This window comes from Scardinius erythrophthalmus (assembly GCF_964197995.2).
Source record: "Scardinius erythrophthalmus genome assembly, chromosome: 4".
Taxonomy (NCBI): Eukaryota; Metazoa; Chordata; class Actinopteri; order Cypriniformes; family Leuciscidae; genus Scardinius; species Scardinius erythrophthalmus.
Genome location: NC_138224.1, coordinates 3,094,751 through 3,120,366, shown reverse-complemented (window position 1 = coordinate 3,120,366; position 25,616 = coordinate 3,094,751). Strand labels below are relative to the sequence as shown.

The 25,616-nt window shown below is 38.6% G+C and overlaps 1 protein-coding gene across 18 annotated transcripts in view; it reads right to left on the bottom strand.

Moving 5' to 3' along the window:
• The window catches only part of plekha5 (pleckstrin homology domain containing, family A member 5), a 156,306-nt gene extending 135,853 nt beyond the window's left edge, over positions 1 to 20,453 (bottom strand). For 17 of the 18 annotated variants that reach the window (XM_081364326.1, XM_081364337.1, XM_081364342.1 and 14 more), the window contains exons 1-3: positions 20,292 to 20,453; positions 20,112 to 20,188; positions 19,497 to 19,554 (exon numbers count right to left, since the gene is read on the bottom strand). In XM_081364326.1, coding sequence (XP_081220452.1) covers positions 19,497 to 19,554; positions 20,112 to 20,188; positions 20,292 to 20,383 — 227 coding nt within the window. In that variant the 5' untranslated portion in view covers positions 20,384 to 20,453. Of the gene's footprint in view, positions 1 to 1,870; positions 3,891 to 19,496; positions 19,555 to 20,111; positions 20,189 to 20,291 lie in introns of those variants that run through there. The other variant, XM_081364340.1, reaches the window with a different exon arrangement.
• Between the last annotated feature and the right edge of the window lie 5,163 nt (positions 20,454 to 25,616).

The window sequence follows — 25,616 nt, the reverse complement described above, 5'->3', positions numbered from 1 at the left end:
CATACTGCAAATGCCTCAGTCGGTTTCTCACGTTATTACAGACCAATGTGAATGGAGTGCAGGAAGTGGTGGGAATTGACCCTTCACAGGGAGTTTGATTGACAGGCGATCTGACCAATCATAATCCGCCATCCGCCGAATCCGACATTTTCGTCCGACAAAGCAGTCAGGAGAGTTAGTAGATTAACGTTGGAGGATTTGAACCTGAAAAACGGAGTGTACTGACACATTTCCGCGTTTAAAACAAAATTCCTTCTGATGTTTTGATGCCATAAATTAACTAGAAGGAAGAGATGATCGGATCTGATGCCATAAATTAACTAGAAGGAAGAGATGATCGGATCTGAGGCTCTACAGCAATATGTCAGACACATTAAAGAGCCATAAAACAGTATTTATTGTTTAAATTTCTTTAAAAAATGACCAAATTTGAAAGTTGAGACTTTGTTTCATATCAAAAGTAACCTGGTCTGTCCTGGCTGTCAATGCGGGCCTTTGCGAACGGTCAATTACTAGAAGGGACAATTTGGACATTTGGAAGGGGCAGGGAAGTGCTCGGTCTACATCAGCTGTTTTGCTGCGGTAGGCGCATGACTCCGCTGTGAGGTCATGTGCGAGTCCTGGCAAAGAGATCTGTTGTCCTCAGGAAAGGATCCTGGAGCTGGTTGTGATTTGGCGTGGCCCTGGGTTTCATCCCATTCTTTGCTGTCAATAGAACAAGTCTCACTGGAAGGTTTTCAAGGACACTCGTGAAGGGAACAGGGAAATGTACCATTTGCGAGATTCTTTATGCAGAAGCACTCATAAGGCAGATTAATATTTCACAGTTGATTACATCACCAGCTTGACACAACAGTCAATTATCCTGCCGTTTATGCCGTCTGCCCGGACTCACGTAATAGATGGGAAGGAACAATCTTCTATGACAATCTGGCTTCATTCGCGCTCTCTAGAAATCTATAGCATTTATATTTATTTCAATAATGTAGGAGATTTTAGACTGAACTTTAAACAGGAACACTACAGAGAGGTTGTACTTAATTACATTTGATCACTGGGTCCCTGTGGAAACCAGGAGGGCGTCCAATCTGAGATGTGAAAGCTCAGGTCAGTCTGGGAGTCTCAAGGAGGAGAAAGTCAATTTCAGCTGCAGATAAACCAGATGCTTTGGGAAATAAAGCATTTGGTGAATGCTAATGTCTTCAAACAAGGTTTTCATGGAGTCAGACTTGATTTGTGGGTTAAACTAGAATAAACAGTGGCAGAGTTTCCATTGTGCTGTCGATTGGGCCTCCTGGATCAATGTTTCCTGATACCACAGCCACTGTTAATATCCTCTAATCGTACATATTGGTTTCTACTATAAGGTTGGGACGCATCCAAACCTGTACTTTAGTGTTCATTGAAAAAAGGGAGTAAAAATTAAATTTTCATCCATTTAAGTGCCAGCTGGCAGCCGTTTTTAAAGGGCCGCACGAGAGAAAAAGAGCTGAAAATACATGAAACATGAATATAGATTGTTTGGAAACACAACATCCGTTATCGTGAGAGCTCTCGTACTACACATCAGGACAGGAAACAAGATTACTCTGATTCTTTTGGCATCCACCCCGCCTTCCTTTGGATCAGAGGCCAGCCAACTTATCTTGGGAGTGGTGGAAAATTACGCCAGACCACAAACCAAGTGAGACAGCTGTTTCGAAGAAGATCATTTTACATGTTACCCAATTCAAAATGCAACATGCAAGGACTCACAACCTTACAAAGAGAGGAACGCTCCATCAGAAGGACTCAATGATGGGGACTTTTTCAGCCAGTTGCTTTTTGTACAGTAAATATATGCACAATATTTTTCTTTGCAATTTTTTTTAATGCAAATATTACTCCTGTTTTGCTAAGTGATGCAATCACAATTAGGTTATTTTTACAAGTTTGACAAAGCCAAGATAACATTATCCTGGTGACAAATTAGCAGAATTCGAAATAATTTAAATGACATAACAGAATATTTAAGTCTGCAAGGTGTACAAATTGATTTACAAAATCAACAAAATGTAGGATTTCAGTACAGTGCAGCACTGGCCCGAATACACTCTCACATTGACCCAGACCTGCATGCCCTTGCTTATTGTTGAGATAAAAAAAAAAAGTAATTGCCATCACTTACTCAAAAAAAGGTATTTGGAAGAATGTACAGGCTTCTCTTTTCCACACTACAAAAGTGATGTCAAACCCAAAAAATGACAATTAAAACACATTAATGAGTCAAAAATGTGGCCCAAGTTTTCCAAAGTCATACATTAGACTCACGTGATTCTCATGACATAAGAGACATCAAAACTGGCATTCGCTTCATCAGTCTCCATTGATGTCGAACCAGTGGTGAAACCAGTTCGAAGGGACATGATGGTGTAAATTGTAAAAAAGTTAAAAAGTAAATGGTGACAATTGTAAAAAAAAATTGGTACATGGGCTGGGACGGTATAGATTTTTTTCTTACCACGGTTGAAAAGCAAGAAATTCCCGTGGTAAACCGCTTTAAATCCCCTCAAATTTTCATCAGGCAGTAATTTGGCATGGACCAATCACTGAATAGACATTCGCATTGAATGTGAAATTCCTAAGAGGAGTTTACATGCAGCACACATTTGACAATAAATCATTTTCAAGAGAATACATGATGATGTTCACATTGGAAATGAAAGATAAACACCTTTTTCCAACATGTCTTAATTACAAAAATGATATTGCATATTTATGTTTACATAATATAATGTTATTTTTTTATTTAATCTGTGCTGATTAAATGAAAAGTGAACAGCATGAGTAAGATAGGATCATAAGATGGGTCAGACATGATTTTGACCACTTTATTGAGTTTTGTTTTGTAGAAAGCCTTTCTTTAAATTGAATTTCGTTTTGTATAAATTGTATCTTAATTTTAAATTACCGTTTTATCAACAAATAGCCTGGGATTAATAAATGTAGGCCTATAGCAGACATATAATCAGGCGCCGGTGCGATCTTTTGCATTGCACGTGAACTGGAGCTCGTCTCATAAATGAACCGAAACCATACTGTAGGCTACTTGCCTCACAGACATGAGAAACAAATGCGTTGGTGCGGATGGATGATGGCGGACGGATGAGTTTTGTGATGCGGTTGCGGATGAAATAATAGCCCATTCGCGCATCTCTAATACGAATGGAATGTTATTACGTGTCATGGAACATTGCACTCCCCAACTCGCAAAAGGTCGTACTTGCTCGTATTAACCTTGAATCCATGCAAGACACAATGTCATTAGAATCAATGAATCTATGTAATTAGACACAACTTGCACACATGTGCAGGCCAATGTTTTTTTGCAGTGATGGCGGTGAAAAGCTCAGACCCACGGTAGGCGTCACATGACCGTAGTATTGCAGTAATACGGTAACCGTCCAAGCCCTATTTGGTACAGTATTCTGATAAACAACATATTTGCATGATCCTGCAATATAAGCATTGCTGTGATGACAGTTCTCAGAGAAAAGCAACATCTTCTGCGACAGTAAGTCACCGTGAAGAATGTTTCATTGCCGCTAAGAGACAGAGTCGACTTGATACTGTATCTCTTTCTCACGGCACTTTCATGCACCTTTCCGTCGTATTCTTATCTCTCTCAGGACGGAGACTAAGCCGAACAGTGTGAAATGTTCTGTACGTCCCAGCGATAGAGCAATGGGACTTGTGGACTGAGACAGGCTCTGGCATCGATGGAGGTCACCCAAGGTCAGCCGCCTCCACTGTCTGGTTCAATCTGTGTAGTGTTTCGACAATTCACAAGAGATTTCGCCTGATCCGACTGGGATGAGGATTAATGTGATAGATGTGTTTTGGTTTAGGCTCTGAAAGAAAATTAAAAGCATCAGCCGTAAATTAATATACTTTTTGCGGAGTCAGTTAGATTAATGATGTCGCTACTGGTTCAGGTTGACCTTTCCACACCTTCATGATAGAAACTGGTTATTGCCTTAAAGAGAAACAGGCATGTGAATAACCTCTGAATGCTTACCAGTCGGGTTGTAAATCATGCTTGTTATTGAAAATAAAGCTGTTTTTGAACAAAAAACGCTAAGCGACTAAATTATATCATTGGATGTCCTTGCACACTATCTATTGCTGCTTCCAGAAGCCTGTTTACAAACGTACAATAATGCAAGAGGACATAAATATGTAAGTACAGGGATGACAGAGAAATTCACTGCGCCAGACAAAAAGAAATGGTTCCAATTTAGTTTGGAAAGCACAGCACAATAAATGAGTCTACAGCGTGCTACAGCGTGATTAAGAGACTACATACATTATAATGCAAATAATGTGCAAAAATAATATCTGACATTTTAATGCAATGTAGACAACCTGTTTAATCAACAATTGGATGGATGGATGGATGGATGGATGGATGGATGGATGGATGGATGGATGGATGGATGGATGGATGGACGGACGGACGGACGGACGGACGGACAGATGGATGGATGATGGATGGATGGATGGATGGACGGATGGATGGACGGATGGATGGACGGACAGATGGACAGATGGACGGATGGATGGATGGATGGAGTTTAGTTTTAATTCTATACTTCTCACTGACACAAACGAATCAAAAACACCTTGAATTCATTCAATATCACAGTAGCTGTTCCACTTTCTCCTCAGACTTTCCTCACAGATCTGATATCAGCACATCTTAACCAGCGGCAGCTGCGAGTGCGCTCTTATCACGGCACAGAGACAACAAAATGGGAATGTCATGAGAGGCCAGCTTGCTGAAGAGAGAAGATGTGAAGAGACTAGTAAAAAGTACTGGGAGTCCCAAAACCTAAATGCTGCAGCACTCCATCAGTGGAGATCCTCTGCACAGATTACAGCCAGACCAACACACAAACAGACCCGAATGGAGGACACTCAGAAAGAACCAATTACTATATGGCAGCACATCCTACAGGATTTAAGTGAAAGACATTACGATTCTGCCAGGGAGAAACATTAAGGGATGCATTTCTGCATATTTATAGAGATCAATCAAATATTAATTGGCCATAAATGTTTCTTTGCATCTACATATATTTTTATAATCGACTCATTGGTGGATGATTTGAGTGACTTGTCCACATAAAAGAAACCCCAGCGCTTTTTCCCCAAGTTCTTGAATGCATTCACTGTCAAATAAAGTTTGTTAATGACGTTTTCTTGATTTCATTAATGATAAATGACTAAATAATCATAATATTTACACATTTTAATTAAAACTAAGAAAAATAACATCTCAAGATAATTTTTTCTGAAAAAAAAATATTTTTCCTTTTTGAATAATTTAATCATGATCAATTATTAAATTGAACCGAATATTAAAAATAAAGTAATTGGTTAAATTTTGCACTAAAATTCTATTTCTGTAAGCAAAAATTAGATGTAATTTTAATGTGATTAAAGTGACTAAAAAGAGTAAATATGAAATGACAAAATACAGAATAATGTCAAAAGTATGACTAAACTAAACGCTGTGTGAAAACAATAATTAAGCTGTCACTTCTAACAGTCTAGACACTTGCGTAGCTGCCTTTCAAAAGAGGAACCAAAAAAACAGGCTTAAAAACTATAACCTTTTATTGCAAAAAACTATCAAGAGTCCTCATGCAAAAAAAATTGTAATATAGAGCAGAACAAAATATAAAGTCGACCAGTCGATCTGAAGCATAGAGAGATATATTCCTCATTAGCGGCTGTTTCTATGGGCTGCTATACATAAGCCGTCCGCCATATTGGAACAGACAAAGCTGGTCCGTGAACATTCGAGAGCAAGTTGACTGTGCGTCTGAAACCATAGTTAGATGCATGTATGAATAACTATATCTGCAATAGACTTAAACAGATGATTTTTCAAAACTAGTGCAATTCAACAAGACAAAGGCATTAGCTTACACAACATTAAAAAGTTGCCATAGTTTAAAAACTTGTTAATACACACAAAACAACACATTCTCGACTGTGAAAGGTTATTCCATTTCTTCAAAACACTCAAAGCAGCAACACGTCTCAATTATATTGAGAAGTGAGTCTCCCTTTCAATGTACCACCACTGAAAATACTGAACTTAACAGTCAGCCTCAATAATTGACTGTTTTATCATTATCTTTTTATAACTGACTCTGGATGCAACCACCATCTCTTATTTTCTTCAATTACATCCTACAAATCAATTGCACACCATTATAGAAACATGCAACTAAAACAATAACGCAAATAAACATCTAACTCAGGGTAAGGTTGCACCAGCCATTCATAAGTTCTCACTTAAATTGGAATGTAAAGTGCACAATAGAAGCTCAGTTTGTAACTAACTCTGTACTTTATCCTGTTGCACCATTCGTTCTTAAAGGGGTAATTCACCACTAGCAAAATGGGCTTTCAATAAAATTTGGCTGCCTATGTAGTAGAAAGGTGTCTGTGTTACCTGACTAGAGAAAACAAAAGAAAGAAGCCTACTCTTACAATAACTGCTTTGTTAAAGGGATAGTTCGGAGTAAAATCAACCTTGGGTCCTTTGCACCATGACCTCGAGCCAAACACCCCCCAGAAGCCTTTATTGGCCCTTGGCTGAACATTATTAAAGCTTATTTAGAGATATCAGCTGGATGGCTTTGTGCAGGCGCTAAGTGTTGACAACTTAGTGTTAACTAATAATTGTTGCAAACTGGTACTACCAACAAAATATTAGTGCATTCCTGGAACTGGGCGTCGTTACACTACATCCTTATGCATCGCTTTCTGCCAGGACTTTTACAGGCTTTTCCCAAATAACGGAAGTGACGTCGACGTCGGGGTTAGAGGTAGCATGAGCCATCAGGCAAGTGTTATTTCAATAAACTCCAATGTACTTACAAGTTTCAATGTTTTATGAGCACAGAACCTATTTGTACTACTGTATAAGTTTGGTACCGTTCTGGGCATTATTAGTGGAGTAATTTACGAGATACAGCCTTGGGTCCATTAGCGCCTGCACTAAACCATTCGGCTGATATCTCTAAATAAGCTCTAACTTTAATAATGTTCAACCAAGGGGAAAAGGCTTCTGGGGGGGGGGGTGTTTGGCTAGAAGTCATGGTGCAAAGGACCCTACGCTCTCAGAAAAAAAGGTACAAAAGCTGTCACTGTGGTGGTACCTTTTCAAAAGGTACACCTTTGTACCTAAAGAGTGCATATTAGTCCCTCAAAGGTACATATTAGTACCTAAATGGTACATATTAGAACCCCTTTGAAGGGTTCTGTCCCAGTGACAGCTTTTGTACCATTTTTCTGAGAGTGTAGGTTGATTTTACTCAGAACCAACCCTTTAATAACCCTCTGCCGATCTGACTGTTCGTGGGCAGGGATACAAAAATGCAGAATCATCTGTCGTTTTCACCAAAGCGACACTTTAAAGGCAGATGTAGCTAGTAGGTCATAAGCTCTCTGTAAAATAATGCGTAATCACATAATTTACATTTACCCTCAATGTTCCAATAGCAGCTTTACAATGTGTATTTAGGTTTATTCTTGATTTCAACTTCCTTTGCCTCATGCAACTAGCAGTAAGTATAAATTTCCACTTTAGTTATAAATAATAGAAGTATTTTTACATGTAAATTACATTACGAAAACTGTATTTGAAATGAGTAAGGATCAATAAATAAATACTGATATAAAAAATACAGATTTTATTTGACATGCACGACAAGAACCGACGCACAAAGTCAGGTTTGTGTTGAAAAGCAGCAAACAAAGTCATTTATTCACATAATTTTTCTCTTACTCCTAGTCAGAGGCTTCTGTAAATATTTAGTTTATACATAGAGTAACATTTCAAATATGTTTAATAGTAAAATGCAAAAATATTTAGCAGTGTGTAAATTGTATATTAGTGCCTATTTACGTCAAAACAAGGTTAAGTTGTAACTTACGCACAGCTGATGCAACTGGCCCGAGAAATATAGACTTGATTTCACAGACAGGGCTTAGACTAATCCAGGATTAAGCCTTAGTTCAATTAGGACATTTAAGTCGTTTTTAGAAACATGTCTTATAAAAAAACATTGCTGGTGTGCATTTTGAGACAAAACAATGGCACTGACATATTTTAAGATATATCACGTTAAAACAGCTTAAACATGCATTTTAGTCTGGGACTAAAGCCTTGTCTGTGAAACCGGGGTATAAACTATTCAGAAAATCTTCCAAAATAACCGCTTTTAAAATACACACAACCTTTGTATTTTGTGGCAAGGCACTAAACTAACATGCAAAACCCTCATTCATGCATCGGTTTAAAAGCAGCAGGCGTTTGATGTGTATTTGCTTAATGCGGTCATAGTCTGGGAGTGTAGAGTCCAACGGCATCAGGAATGATATGAACACAGGATTGAGGAGTGGCGGTGAGCGCCAAGAGCCCAGGAGTGCCGTGTTAAGGCAAGACACCACAGGTGAAGAGGGTTAAAAAACTATTATATATCACAATATGTCCCTTGTTAATTCATCATGGTACATGAAGACTTACATTTTTTGTATTGCATGCTTTCTGAAATGTTAAATATGCAGATGAGACATTTGCCTCAATTAAAAAATTTACTCATTTGCATATATTCCCAAACAGAAATATGAACATTGGTTCAAAATTCTTGTTGAAATATTGGAGTTAAAGGTTTTTACACAAGGGAATTTCTTTTTTTTTATAACTCCATAAATCAGAAAATACTGTCAACAGCCAGGAAAAAATTCAATAAAATCAGATGAATGATTTATAAACAACACCCTTTAATAAAAACCTTAAGAAAATAAATAAAATAGGAATAAAACTGATTGGATAACTAGTTCAGAGCAGAAAAAAAAAATCATTTTAAGAAAGATTTTTTTTGTATTGTGTCAGTATCAACAGACACAAATATGAAAAAGTGTCATTAAATAAACACTTAAATGTGTATTTTGAATGTTTTCTTTCCACTAGTCTGAAAGAAGTGAAGTTACAGAAGCAAAATAGCCAAAAATCTCAAAATTGAGTTGACCAATTTATGAAAAAAAAAACAATGGTTTGCCTGTAGTGTCTTGCCTTAAAGATGGCATGAAACAGAAGCAGCAATAGTGTTTTCTTCCCTATTGTGATGTATATCCAAGTTTTTTGCTTTTGGAACAAGAACAAAATGTAGGACGGGGCTCGATTTGATCAATTTTGAAATTTGATTGGATGGTTGTGGTTTGCTATTGGCTGATCTCATGTGAGTGACAGGTTGAGCCCCGCCCTCAAGCCAGTAAATAAGAGAAGAGATGCTGCAAGTTATTTTGATTAAAGATTACAATGCACATTAATTTTAACTAAACAAAAAGACGTGGATGGATTAATCACATATAAGAAATACTGCAATACAGCATAAAACAAGACTTTATTTCATGGTGACTTTCAAGAAAATAAAGACACCTAAGTAGTCGTGAATGTTCTGAAAAATGATGGTGTCGTCAAAAAACGGCGAATAAGTGAATCTATCGGCTGCAGGGGGAAGGATGAGTGGGAGAGAGAGAGAGATGAAGCAGGTTGTGCTGCAGGACGGGGGACGCTTGCAGAGAGCAAACGCTGGGAAACGTCTGCGTCACCTGCTATTGCACGGTCAATGCACTAACAACAAAGCAAAGCCAGTCACCGGTGGCACAATGCGCACGCTGAGCTCGGGACCTCTGATCTACGTTCGTGTTGTCTAATGAGGATCACAAGCCAACAATCGCTGCTGGCGTCTTGTTAAAATCTCTAAAAATGTGTGGCACGGTTCCACGGCATAGCCGGTGGGCTGACCCAGAAAGCCATGCTTGGACGCTTAAGTCAAAGGAGCGCTGATCCATCCGTTTAAACGTCTATCCTGACCCCATCTGAGATATGAATCATGGCTCTGCATCAGCAGAATCCACTGCGGAGAGCGTCCGGCCGCTGACTATGAATTAATGAGCACTCCATCATCTCCCAAGCTGCCATCTACCCATTCATTTAGCAGCCCACTCGTACAAATCATCCAAAGCCAATATTAAGAGTCTAACAGCTGAGTAACCCCTCCCACTGGCATCTGGGATAATGCCGTCACTGAGATAAATGCTACAACCCAAGGGTTTTATTCCAAACCTGCGAGGAATCTTGAATTGGGTTCTTGTAAAGGTCTTTAACAAAACTTTTCTTACAGAGTTAGTCTGGTTTCCCCAACTGGGGTGCGTTTCACGAACAACGACGTAACTCGCTGCTTAAAGCTACACTGTGTAGGATTTTCTCCCATCTAGCGGTGAAATTGTTTATGACTACCAACTGAATATTACTTTCTAGCCCCTCCAATTTTGAGGGCGTTTTAACTCCTACGGTATCCGTATTATTTCAAATCTGCCGGCAGTCGCGAGTAATCTCCCCCTCAGTGTGTAAAAACGCGAAAAGCGAAGCTTGAATTTCCAGGCATGTCCCTCTTTGGCACATGTATTTTCAAGATGGAGGCGCAACATGGCTGCCGCCATTCGAAAGACTCGCTCGTATGTATTCTAAATGTTAGATTCTACACTAACGAGAATACTTGATTAGTTGGTAGAAGTAATTACACTTTAATGAGCACATATCATTTTGAAAGAACAAAGTGTTTTTTGCTAAGAATCAACTTAAAAAAATTACACAGTGTAGCTTTAACTACCATAGTACGATGCATCGTTGAAGAAATCAAGTAGCGAGTCACGGCTGTTTCCCGAAACCGTATTGTCGCAAAGTGGTCGTTCAACCACTTTGGGGTTAATGACGTCACGCACGTGGTGGGCTAATAACTTCTTTTAATGAATCTGTTTGAGATCGAATTAACGCTAGATGTTTGCTATAAATTACAGACATGGCATCTGAGGACTATTTCTCATTTTTCTCAGTTATTTTGCTTTATTTCCAGATTCAATCATAGGCTCGTTCTTACGCACTAGCGCACGTTCGCACATGCGCACTCTTCAGAAACTACGCTTTAAATCTCTTGACAAACTAAAAGACGTAAATGACATTTGTATGTATTCTAAGTAAAAGACACAGGTTGTACTGAATGTTAGCTTGCTTATTTTGCTCAAGATAAGGATTTATTGAGTCCACATGTCATGCAAACTAGAAACTATGCTTCTAACCACAGGTCGAGAGCTGTCGTTCCAACTACACAACTTTGTGATGCTGTTAGCGAATGTTTGTTGGAACGATGGTTTCGGGAAACACCGACTCGTTGAACTATGCTGATAACGACGGAACTTGCGAACATAGTTGGCTAACGATGCTTTTGGGAAACGCACCCCTGGATGGTGAAGGTGCCCAATCTTAAAGGATTAGTTCACCTCAAAATGAAAATTTCCTGATAATTTACTCACCCCAATGCCATCCAAGATGTTCATGTCTTTCTTTCTTCAGTGGAAAATAAATAAGTATTTTAGGACAACTTTTCAGGATTTTTCTACACACAATGGACTTCAATGGCAACCAGAATGTTGAAGTAGAAATAAGAGAAATAAGGGTCTTATCTAGTGAAACGATCTGTCAATTTCTAAAAAAAAATTACATTTACTTACTTTTTAACCACAATTGTTTGTCTTGTGCTGGTCTGTGACGCGCCACTTATTACGTCATTATGTTGGAAAGGTCATGGATTAAATAAATTAATAAATTAAAACAAAGATGTCGGACGATTTTGAAGTTGGAGGAGAAAATAAAATGGAATTTTTCGCCCTTCCCTACCTTTATGAACTGGAGTACACAGACAAATAACTTAGAAAGATGACGTGACTCATGACCTTTCCAACGTGATGACCAGCACAAGACGAACAATTGTGGTTAAAAAGTATATACAATTATTTTATTTATTTATTTTTTTTGAAAATGGCCGATCGTTTCGCTAGATAAGACCCTTATTTCTCGACTGGGATCGTGCAGAGCCCTTTGAAATGGCATTGATTTGAACTTCAACATTCTGGTTGCCGTTGAAGTCCATTGTGTGGAGAAAAATCCTGAAATGTTTTCCTCAAAAAACTTAATTTCTTTTCCACTGAAGAAAGAAAGACATGGACATCTTGGATGGCATTGGGGTGAGTAAATTATCAGGACATTTTCATTTTGAGGTGAACTAATCCTTTAAAAGGAGTTTGTTCCTCACATTTACAATAGGGATGCATCAAGTTTGACTGCTGGAAATGTTTGGCTAAAAGCAAGAAAAAAAGAAAAGAAAAAAAAAGACAAAGACTTGCTCAAAATAATTGCATAATAGAAACTTTAACATTGAGGGAAAAGCAACATGCATGTGCAATTATTCAGGTAGCTTGTTAATCAGTTACACTAATTGGAGGTGTTATGTGCAAGTTAAGTGTGATCACTATAAAATGTAATATAATTGGTTGTTTTGGGGGAAGGGGGTTCTGTTTCAGCCAAGAGGTTTCATCACAAGTTTCTATGCCAGAAAAATTAGCTCAACACGGACCAATGTTATATGCCCACTGGTTAGGTGAAAAATGTGGGGCTAAAAATAAGAGAAAATAGAGCATAACCCCTAGCTGAAAACATTGCATAACAGAAACATTGACATAAGAGAAAGCAAAGCAGCATGCTTGTGAAATTCAGGTTAACATATTAGCATATTCACCATACAACAGCTTATTAAAAATGAAATAAGCATATATACACACACACAAACACAATTAATAGAATTGATTTTTCCAAACAAAGGTTAATTATAAAGTTAATCATTGTCAGCTTCAGCCAAGAATATTCATTTCAGTGCATCACTAGTTATAAAAGAATAAAAGACATTTCTGGGATGAAAAAAAAACTGGCTCCACTCCAGCTATTTTTTTTTTTTTTTTAACTGTTGGCAAACCAGGAAAAAAAGTTTGCAAAACAACACCCGACTGATAACACAAAATTAAACCGAGGTCTAATCAGCAAAGCCGTCGACAGTGGAAAAGCACAATGTGGCGCCATTCAGATGAATAAGCAGCATCTAATTTTTATTCCTGTCATGTTTATTTTAATAGTCACATTTAAATAAATCCCGACTGAGAATTAAGTCACATAGGAAATTAAAGCGATTAAAAAAAATGAAAACTCATAGACTGTGATGAGCCATGTTTGTTTAAGGGCAGGTTATGCAGAAACACAATCAGTGGACGTTTCAGTGGAAAAAGAGTTTCTTTATCCAATTAGATCAGACTATGAAAAGTTCATCTGCAGTCAAAGCCAAATAATCCTAATATTTCATACTGGAATCGCACAATTGAGCGTTGAACTAAGCTGTCAGCTCCTGGCTCGTGTGTCAAAACAATCAGAGGGCCAAGCGTCATTTACCCTTTCACACCATTTCAACTTGCCCAATGGCTCTCGGAGCGAGTGAACGAGAGAGAGCGACTGAGAAAGAGAGAGAGAGAGTGAGGGAAGTGGGCCTCACATGATTCAACAGTCATAGGAAGCATTAGGAAGCTTTTCATCACTGTGGACTCACTCCACCCATCCATCGACCCACTTAACTGTCCTAAAACCACAGCATCTCGCGTTACTGCTGCTCTGGAAATGAGGAAACGCTCACACACAGCGACAGCGAGTCAAACACACACACACACACAGCTTAATAAGTGAGGAGCATTTCATTCAACAGCATCTGAAGGACAGATGACAGTTTCAGGCAGCCGATGTGGAAACACCTGCAGTGGACTGAAATGTGTGTTTTCATTTGCCTTCCTTTCCGAACACACCCAGTTCACTACAGTTAGTCGGATTGCTGCAGTAAATGACAATTTAACTAGTTAATCTGAGAGAAACCTTGTATTGCAACTGGTTTATGGCACCTGTCCACATTTTCAGTGACCTTGGAAGAATATTTCCTATCCATTTTCATAGATAGATTAGATAGATAGATTAGATAGATTAGATAGATTAGATAGATTAGATAGATTAGATAGATTAGATAGATTAGATAGATAGATAGATAGATAGATAGATAGATAGATAGATAGATAGATAGATAGATAGATAGATAGATAGATAGATTTAAGTACGAAGACTGCTTTGATTAGCTTGAATTAGCTTGCTTCGATTCCCAGATTGATAGAGATTTCTTTGCAGTGTCAAACTACATTCTCGGCAGGAATTCTGCAGTTAAACATGATTATTTTGAAAAGAAGTTTAAATAATGGCGTTTCAACAAAAGCATAAACCATCATAAGCACAATCAAATTAAAACTACCCATTTAAAAACGTTATATATGTTAAATATTATATTTGTAATATATTGTTTATAACAAAATGTGCTTATATTCAAATATTTAAGTATTTTGAGAGCGTAGGGAGGCCAACTCGATTACGTCGTATGCAATGCTTTATGGGAGTGGGCGGAGCCAACAAGATTGTTTTCGACTTTCTGATTGGTGGAATTTTCTGCACAGTATCATGGGTAATGTAGTTCTTCACCATGAATTCTGCTGTTCTGCTGCAAGTTGAAATAATGCGGGTTGACGGCTTCAACAGAAGCAAATACTATCGATCGACAACCTCGTAACTCACAGTAGGTCTGACTTTGAAGGTTTATAAGTTAGAAAATCAATTTCCCGAAGAAGTTTTTACTTCTGGAATCCAACTGTTGCACTCTATTGGGACTGTTTCAAGCTTGACGCATATCCAATGTAAATGTGGATATTCTAAAAATCAAGTTGAAAATTCTAAACTTACTTGAAAGGTTAAACGTCAACTAATGTTCACTAAACTGAATGATTAAAATCACTTTCGTCTACCACCGATCAAACAAGCAGACATTCCCAGCCAGAAATCACGTCACTGGTCAAGTCAGTGTTGCTATGTATGACCCATCTAACATCTACACAACACACACACACACACACACACACCTTCGTAAAGAGCACGCCACAGTTGAATAAGTGACCTTTGCAACTTTTCCCTCGTTACATCTCACCACATCGCTCCATTTATTTCCCACTCCAGTCAGAAATGCCCCAGAAAAAAAAAAGTCAGATTGCACCTCTAAAACAAGTACACTTAAATAACATCACAAAAAGGTTACTCCATTCAGTCAGATGCACTGCCGTTCCGACTAACCTCTAATGCTCTTTGGAGTGCATGTTATTTCAATGCATTCCCCCTTTAATTTGCAACACAAGGCATGAGCGAGACACGGGGAGGGAGCGAGCTCATCCTCCTCCTCTTGTACTGTTGCCCAATCTGTGGCCTGTTAGGCAGTAGGCGGAAACTAATGACCAACATGAGTGTGTTCATGAGCTGTTTATTTTGCAGCATTCCCAAGACGCTGCAACAGCTGCCAAGCAAAAGCCAAAAGAGATCGGTCTTTAGCCAGCGACACAACAAGAACAGCCTTTCAATGGCCAGCGCAGCCTTTGCTTCGCACGCCGCTCCAGGTGTAGATCACAGGTCATCTCCTTCAACACCTCGATTATTCGCCTCTGTTCCTCATCTTCCTTTTCGAAGACCATTGGAGAAAGACAAAGGGTTCATTAGGAGTAAATATCCCATTTTAATGTGTCCATAGAAAAATGTATTTTTAGTGAAAATGCAAAAACTGTTCAGGATGATTTAAGCTTCTGTAGTCGGTATGATTTCAACTTTATTCAAAAAAAAGTAAAAAATAATTCAATTTTCACCAGTTAAATACACTGTCAGACCAAAAAAAAAGAGTCACTGTTTGGATTTAAATAGGCAAATGCTTAAAGGGATACTTCATCGATTAGCATTAAGCTTTGTATCAGTAGAAGTCCCACTGAGACGAGAGATTTCTGTATTGTGTGTCTGGAAAAAAAACTCTGATGACGCAAAAATCATCATTTAGAGGCTCTTTTGTCCAGAGGCGAGAGACTCCAGCCTGTAGGAGGAGCTCGTCCCGCATGTCTTCAACCCGCCCATAGGGGGATCTCACCATAAAACACCGTCTTTTCAGTTTCCAGTCGACTAGTAGCCTAGATGTATCATTTCTCCTGACACTGCCCTCTGTAACCGGGAGGCGTGGCTTGGGCGTGGCCTCGTAGGGCAGCGAAGCAAGTGCATTCTGGGAGTTGTAGTCTTTCATCCACATGAGCCAAAAATACATTTTCTGGCTTTTCTCAGTCTAGAAGGCACCAACTTCTAAAATAATTTCACATTTCTACTACATAAATGACCCAATTTAAATTCCAGCAGTGAAATATCCCTTTAAGAGTCAATGACTGGATCATTATTGCCGTGATTATGATGTTTCTAGCATGTTATATGTTTGGCAACAGTTCTTCTAACCCTATTTGATGGAGTGTGTGGCTTTTCATTTCTAAAACAACCATGTAGGAAGACACATCATGGCCATATTCATGTCATTTTCACAAACTCATTGAAAGCCTTTGGGATGTGCTGGAGGAGACTTTACAGAGTGCTGGACTCTTGCATTATCAAAACAAGATCTTGACCAAAAACTGATGCACCTCTTGGTGGAAATAACATCACGACATTTATTTCCATCAAGAGGTGCATCGATTTTTGGTCAAGATCTTGTATAAGGTCTGGACTCAGAGGTGCCAATTCATGTGTGATAATGATTCTTCATGCTCCCTCCCAAACAATCTTTCACAATTTGAGCCTGATGAATCTTGGCTTTATCATCCTGGAATATGGCCATGATGTGTCTTCCTACATGGTTGTTTAAGAAATGAACACACTCCTTCAATTAGGGTTAGAAGAACTGTTGCCAAATAACATGCTAAAAAACATAATAATCACAGCAACAATGATCCATTAATAGACTCTAAAGTAGTAAGCCTACTTTTGAAATTGTAATGTCAATTAAAGCCATCTGAAAACATATTTTTTTATGATAGCATTCGATCAAGATAAGTGTGAAGGGTGCTAGTGTCTTTTATTTCCTTTTTATAATATATGTTTTTTTTTACTGTTTTATGATGTTTATACTACCTATTTAGATATATTGATATGCATTTTCTTTTATTTGTTTTTTCTCTGCTCATTGTTTTACTGCTTGTACAGCACTATGGTCAACTTTGTTGTTTTATTTAGTGCTTTATAAATAAATTTGAATTTGAATTTAATGTACCTTTTTATTTTATTTTTATTTACTCTTTAGGTGGCCTAGGTTAAATGTGCTTGGTATTATTTATTCTGTGTGTGTGTTTTTTGTTAATTGTGGTTGGAATTTTTTTTGTTCTTTCTGTTAAAGTTGGAATTTTCAATAAATATATATATTAAAAGAGAGAGAGTAAAATAGTAGTTAACCTATATTATTTAAATCCAAACAGTGACTTTTTGTTGGCCAGGCCATATATTTAGATGTAAACAAGTATATTTTATGCATACAATTAAATATTACAGAGTTAAGAGCTTTCTACAAAGCCAATGGTTTTAAAGATATTTGGCTTACGATGCATCTTGGAAATGCAATGGTTAGTTTTTCTCAAAGAATGTATTAATTCCTTGCAAGAAAAAAAAAAACGTGAATTGGAAAAGCGTGGGCGCTCACGTTTGCGCTCTTTTGGGATTAAAAAAAGAGTTACGAATTCTCTGCACGGTGACCACAGCAAAAGCCTGCATCCCAGCGTCCTCTGGCTAGCCGTGCTATTCCTGGGTGACACAGAAAAAGCATCCTCGCACACTGCAGTGCTTTTTAAGGAATTCTGACAGACTTGAGCCAATGGATCAAATACCACAAGCCACTTGCTGCTTCTGAGCGTCGCTCCTTCTCGAAATCCCTTAGTGACTATGTGCCAGTATAATGAATGACCCCATATCACTCTTAATCTCTGGCCATCCGCCATTTGCCGCTGCAGTAACATGAGCAAGTTCCTCACTAGTCAGAGTTTCTCCCATTGCAGGTCTTAGATCAGTATGAAGATCCACAGGCGCATTTCAAGTGCGTGAGCAACAGTTTCGGGCCTCCAGGTATCGTCAGCGCAGCAGTAAAGGGGTCCAGGGCGTCTGAGCGCTCACGGTAATCCACAGAGAGAAAGAAAAAAAAGGTGCATTCAAGCAAAAGACGACGCACATGACTCAGTCCTCAGATTTGTCCGGCGTTGAGATTGCAGTTGGATCATCGGAGGGTATGGCGTGTCCCAGGAGTGTTGGCCTAAGTAAAGCAGACAGTGATGCAGCGTCCACATGCCTCAGTGGAGCAGGAAAGGTCCAGAAAGGGTTAGGTTGTCAATCCTGACGTGATGACGTTTCAGCTCAAATCCTTGTGTTAAATCAGCCTCCAACTGCCTTGAAAAGCTCAGCCCTGGACTGGGTTGGGAACAAAACTACAAAGCACACACCATGCATACAAATTTTACATGAAGTAGGAAGCAGTTTGATAGACCATAGTGGGGAAAATAATGTCCTTGCTAAAAAAAAAAATAATAATTGTTCACAGCTGTACATCTATATTCATCTATTCATTCCAGACCGCCAAAGACGGGCTTTGCTTAAAGATCTTCTCACATGCAATGTAAACCGTTCAGATGCAAGTTCAATTTAGCGATAAAGTAAAACCCTGTTCAGATGCACCATTTTTTCACCATAAATAAATAAATGTGCAAGATATGCTACTGATAATGCTGCTCTAGTAATAATGCTGTTTGGTCATATTAAGGCACCGATGACGTAGAAAATAAAGTAATTGTGTTACTTTATATCAGAAACTCCTCCAACAACCAATGCATTTTAATGCACATTTAAATATTACATATCGAGCATATTTGCATATTAAAATGTCATGGCCGCAAACAAAAATCCCTGAAATTAACAAATGCTATTTTGCAAAAAAACGGCACAAGAAAAAGGTATTAATCTGATATTAAGCAAATCACTTATGTGAATAATCTCAAATAGCCAAATATGATACCAATAAACAACCAGGCTCATTTTTAACACATTCACTGATTAAAATAGTCTTGGAAAAGCCACATTCACTACTAATTTAAAACAGCCCATTACGGTCTAAAAATAACATATCGATCAGCTCCTCTCCAGCCAAGACACGCATCCAATCAAACACACCACGACCGGCTAAACGAAAAGCAGCGCATGAAAACCACATGAAGGGCGCAACAGTTTTTGTCCTAAACATGCAGTAGACAAGAGCTGAACAAACAAGGGTTAATATGATTCACTGGGTGGAAAACCAACAAGTTGAGCCTGTTCAACCAACAGAGCATTGAATCACACGGGCCTGTCAAGCCCTCCTTCACCCTCACGGTAATTACTTTTTCTTTTTTCTCAAACAGGGTGGGAAAGAGCTTGTGTATGCCTTCAGTGTGCGAGCAAAAGCAGTTATGAAAACGATATGGTATGAGTGTGTGTGTGTGTCTGTGAGGGGGCGGCGATCTGAAATCACGGCTGCTGTCAAACAAGCAAGAGAGAGCGAAATATCCTCCTTCCGCCAGGAGCTGAACCTCCAACTCACTTGATAAAGCAACGGGCTCCTTCGAACGTATATCCTTCCTCCCATCCAGTGGGTAAATCTGAAAAGGAGACACACGGGGACAATGAGTTTTGCATGCAAAAAGCATCTTTCAAGAGTGAGTGGCTGCAGCGGGCAGCACATTTCTCAATGATCTGCAGATCTGCCCACAAGCATTGCTGTGCTCCTAATGCATCTGTGCACTGCAGCTCAACATGTCACTGTGGATCATTTACCTTGCACTGTGACAAAGAAACTGTTAATGCTTTCATAAATCAAGTATTACGGATTTCAGGCGAATGGAAGTTTCTAAATAAGAACATGCATGCTGTCTAATGCTCTAACGAGTGCCATATAAATGACAGCTGTCAATCAAACGGACCTCGCGGGGGGGGAATGACCACGCAACCCTTCGGATATGTACATAAGCAAATGCGAGTTGTCAAATACCGCGCGTTCAGGTGTACTGCATGCATGCAACGCGACGCGAACGCGCTGACATTGTGCGCGTCGCGTTCTGCCACAGCTGCGGTTCTGCAGCTGCATTGATTGCATTTCTCCGCGCTATTCTCACGCACTGATTTTCCCCACTGATAAACGCAGTTAAACGCCTCTTACCTGGAGTTTTTCTGTGCCCTGTAATGACGGCTTCTCCTGTGACTGGATGCAGCCAGGTTGTGCTCTTCGCTTCTTCACTGTTGGGTGAGGAAAAAGGGGGAGAGAAGGTGAGAATTAAACAACCGACGAGAGGCATTCGAGACGAAACGAGCCCCAACTTTCCACCCCGCGGATATTTACTTGATAAAGAACACGCGTCCGTCCCGGGTCACGCCGTAACTCCATGAGGAAGGCAGGCACGACAGCCAGTCCGGGTTCAGGTCCGCCGCCATGTCTGAGCACTGAGAAGCGCTCGAGCTCGGAAACTCGGGATTCCTTAGCAACGGTGTCCAGGGCGCAGGCGGGAGAAGCGAGAGAGCCTCTGAGGGGGCGGAGTTTATGCGCGGACCAATCACATGACGCGATGACGCGATTCGTTTATTTAGTATTCGAATTACATTCTTTGTTTTTGTTTTGTGTTCGTTGAATATTATAAAAATACACGCAAAGTTTAAAGTTGTAGGCTATTAGTTGTAGTACCTTATGAAAACGTTTTTATTATTATTTATATATATAAAAAAAACATAAAGCTGTAAAATAAAAATTTAGAACGTAGAGTTTAAGTATGTATTGTTTTTTTTATTAATACTACATTGATCAAAATAAAGTTGAGGTTAACAATAAATAAATATAAATAAACATTGTTTTTTTGCCTGAAGATATGTTATTAAACATCATAATAAAAAAATATTGGGAAAAAACTATGATGCATTCAATATCAAATCAGATCGTTTGTAAACATCTGTTGTTGCTTTGTTCATAAATGAGGTACATTTTGAGAATTTTCATTTGTAAATAAAATATTTTGCCATTAAAATCATAAAATTAACTATATAAATGGATAATAAAATAATAAAATAAAATATTTGTTAATATTAAATAAAATAATAATAATATAAAAAATAGTAAAATAGTAAAATAAAACAAACTTAAAGCAGGATTTCATGGGGGTAAAACTTAACATTTAAACAAATTAACATCGAAAGTAAAATATGATCTGTCACTTTCAAACATTACATAAATATCTTCATGTGTAACATTTTAATCTAGCTTAGTTTATTTTGTGGGGTAAATAAATCAACTTTGTTTATATATCACATTTAAAAACAAAATAATTTTTTGTTTACAGAATAAATGTTACAAACACAGTCATGACATTATATGAGTGCTGTGATTAATCGCACCCAACATAAATGTTTGTAAAAAAAAATATATATATATATATATATATACACACACGTAATTATATATTTACAAACTTTTATGTTAGATGCGATAGATGAATTGATTTGACAGCACTTATACATAGTGTTATTTTTTTTCCTAACCGTACATTCAGAATTATTCACAGCACTTTAGCTTCACATTTTCACAGGTTTGAATAATGTGAACTCATGCTGTGACTGTGCTAACCCAAACATAGCGGCTCTTACCGTTCAGAGTGTCTCTCTCAGGTCAGTCTTCAGATACGAGTGTGAGATGTTCTCATCATGTCTTCCTCACAGCTCGATCAGTGATCTCCTCATAGATGACCCTCATCTGATCTCATCTTTACACTGAACCGTGTGTCCAGACACTGAACGACCTTACAGTGGCTCCCTCGTCTCTTAACCAGCTATAAATCCGGCCAATTAGTAATCCAGTCTGTCCAAAGAGCTTAAAGCAGATTAGCGCTGGTGTCTAAGATTAGGGATCCATCTGGTTATTTTACCAGATAAAATATTCAGCATTTAAGTTATTAATGAAAGTAGATGTTTACATTTTTCGTGTGCAAAAGCTATAGGGTGTTTCCAGGGTGTTGCTATGCAGTTCCTAAAATGTTCAGAGTGGATTCTAGTATATGATCTGTGGGATTTTTTCTCTCATTTGATCATTAAAATCATAAATAGGCTATAATCATTTAGAAAAGCAATAGCACACCTCACCCTCAACAATAGTGCAAGAAATAGTGATGCTTGCCAGTGTTATTTAAGTATCATTAAGTTACTATTACTTCTGAATTAGTTCAGATATTAATAATTTAGTATAAGTTGATTACACACACACACACACACACACACACACACACACACACACGTGTGTGTGTGTGTGTGTGTGTGTGTGTGTGTGTGTGTGTGTGTGCGCATATATATCACACATAGCCCATATATATTTACAAACTTTTGTTAGATGTAATTAATCATGATTAAATGATTTGACATCACTAATATATAATTTATAATAAATACATATTTAGCTATAATATACAGGCTACTGCAATAAGAAGAATTTATTTTAATGCAAGTAACGGAAAAGGTTTTGGCTTCTGCAAACATCTACTTGTTTTAGATAAGAACTTAGCATGACATTAGCATCAACTTTTATGTGAAAGGGCATCATGATAAGCGGACCTGAATTGAAACGTAAGCTGGTGCGCCGCCTCTCTCGGCTCTGTTTCTCCTTGAGTGTGTGTGTCGCACACATAATTAGTGGCGGTTCAGGAGGCGTACGGTGAATTTAGGATCCGCTGCTGTCACCCGGTTTGAAGTGTATTCCTGAGCGATTCTGCGAGCCACACCGCATCCTCACCGGCACGTCAAAGATACTCAAGATTGCCATCAAACTTCCACATGTTCTGCAGCTCTTCTTTCCCACTGATATTAAATGGGCGACGGCTTCTCATAATGAATATTGATGAGGCTTTCTTACGACTGAAGCCTGTCTGAGATGAGCTACATCCCCTAATCGCATCACTTCAGCTTTTCATACGACTGCTAAACTCAAATTTAGTTCTGATAATGTACCTGCACATAATACATCACTCACAAGTGGTGTTTTCTTAAGGATGTGACTGCTTTACTCTACTCTGATTGGTCAGATGGCCCAGTCTGTTATGATTGGTCTACTCTGCTCTGATTGGTCAGATGGCTCAGTCTGTTGTGATTGGTCTACTCTGCTCTGACTGGTCAGATGGCTCAGTCTGTTGTGATTGGTCTACTCTGCTCTGATTGGTCAGATGGCTCAGTCTGTTGTGATTGGTCTACTTTGCTCTGATTGGTCAGATGGCTCAGTCTGTTGTGATTGGTCTACTCTGCTCTGATTGGTCAGATGCCCCAGTCTGTTGTGATTGGTCTACTCTGCTCTGATTGGTCAGATGGCTCAGTCTGTTGTGATTGGTCTACTCTGCTCTGATTGGTCAGATGGCCCAGTCTGTTGTGATTGGTCTACTCTGCTCTGATTGGTCAGATGGCTCAGTCTGTTGTGATTGGTCTACTCTGCTCTGATTGGTCAGATGGCCCAGTCTGTTGTGATTGGTCTACTCTGCTCTGATTGGTCAGATGGCCCAGTCTGTTGTGATTGGTCTACTCTGCTCTGATTGGTCAGATGGCCCAGTCTGTTGTGATTGGTCTACTCTGCTCTGATTGGTCAGATGGCCCAGTCTGTTGTGATTGGTCTACTCTGCTCTGACTGGTCAGATGGCCCAGTCTGTTGTGATTGGTCTACTCTACGTTGATTGGTCAGATGGCCCAGCCTGTTGTGACACTTTGATCATTGAAATTTTGCAGACCTTTTAAATTCACAAACACCTATATTATACACTGCATGAAATCCGAAAAAGCATAATAGAGGCACTTTAATTGTCTTTAATTGCACTTTAAAGCATGTGACTTGTATTTGACACGTGTTGTTTCCAGTTGTCTGTCTCATTGTTCTGGGTGTCTCACTTGAGTCTCATTGCATTAGCTTACAGTAATGAGCCATTGTGTTGATTCTTCACAATCCATTGACTAAAGCTGATGAGTTTTTCGACTCTAGACAAGTACAACTGCAGAGGATCCATCTTTCCCTCTAAAAACTAATTTATTCTGTGTCAGTTTCTGGACCCCTGGTGGTATTTCCACTGCGCTCGAGTCACATCATCTTTATCATAAAAACGAGTCCTAACAGCTACAAAACTGATGGGTGTTTGTATTGTACGCCGCGCAGCCACTTGTTGCGTGTGTGATATGCTCTCCGAGCCTGTCTGGAAGTGAACCTGTTCAGATACGCAGATATGTGAAATCACTACCACCTGTCAGCCGGCCCGTTATCGTGTCTGTTTACGTCTCTTCTGGGGAGAAATCATGTTTTTACTTAGGCCTTTCTGAGCATTGAAGAATCTTTTAACTGCACAGAAAGTTGTTTTTCTAGCTCAAAAGCTTGAGAAGGTAATGTCTGCTTCATGATTTTTTTTTTTGCTGTTACTAATTTTTTACTATTACACTCAATTTTCACTCTATAGTAAATTTCACAATTATTTACAAGGAAACATCAAGTAGCATATTGAATGAAACATGAAATTGTATTTTCTTGTACAACATACAATAATTTTATTTACAATGTCAAAAAAAATCCTTTTTTACAGTTTGCTTATACTTTTTTTTTTAAACAAACCAAAAAAAGTATTAAAATTAAGACTATGGACATGATTAATACCTCAGATCCTGCCGATTTAAAGGGCTTCTATTATGCTTTTTTTTTTTCATTTTCAACTCTCTTTACTGTGTAATGTCGCTGTTTGAGCATGAAAAAGAGAGTTATCCTCTATATCAGTGTCAGTGTTTCTGAACTCCATGAAACGCCTCCGTTGTAGTCTTGAGTTTCTTCCAGGAACGAACACGTCACAATATTCCTCATTTAAATAATTAATGCGCAGAATAAAGGGGCGGGGCCTGGTTGAGTTAGTTAGTAGTGTGTTGAAACTGGCGGTTATGGTAAGGGGCGGGACATTTCCCAAACACAAGGAGGGGCTTCATAGAGACAGGAACTAAACAGAGCGTTACTGACAGACTGGGAAGAGAGAAGCCGCAACAATGGAGAATATGAGGAAAATAATCAACATTCAAGCATGAAAACCTGTTCTAGTAGAGCACAAAAACTAAATTCAATTTTTAAAAAGGGTACATAGGTCCCCTTTAAGATTTTAGTCTATTGGATAATAAAATGGGTGCCAAAAACTCACAGACTCACACTGAAAAAGTGATAGAAACCGGAATATCATAGAAACGTGAACATCTATAAAGGTTATTCCAGGTTTTCTGGTTCATCTTAAGATCAAGCGAAGGCGCCGTCTGTCCTCAAGAACAAAGAAAACAGTGCTATTGTAGTTAAATACTACTCTTACTCTAATCGATCCTGTCGGGCACAGAGGCTCCCGCGTCAATGATGAGCGGGACAAATAACCAAACCAACAGCTCTGCTAAATTAGCTTTGTGTATTTTGTGTGTGTGTTCCTTTAATGCCCCTAACTCACTAACAACAAACCAATTAATTCAGATATGTTACATTTAAATTATAATAAGCTTCGTATTGATTAATTCAAACACGCTTCTCGTACATCTAAACTGGATTAAAACGGCATTAAATAAAATGTATTAAAATATGTATATAGGGATCTGATATGTAATTTAGCAGTGTAAAATTATGCATTAAATGATGAAAATTCTC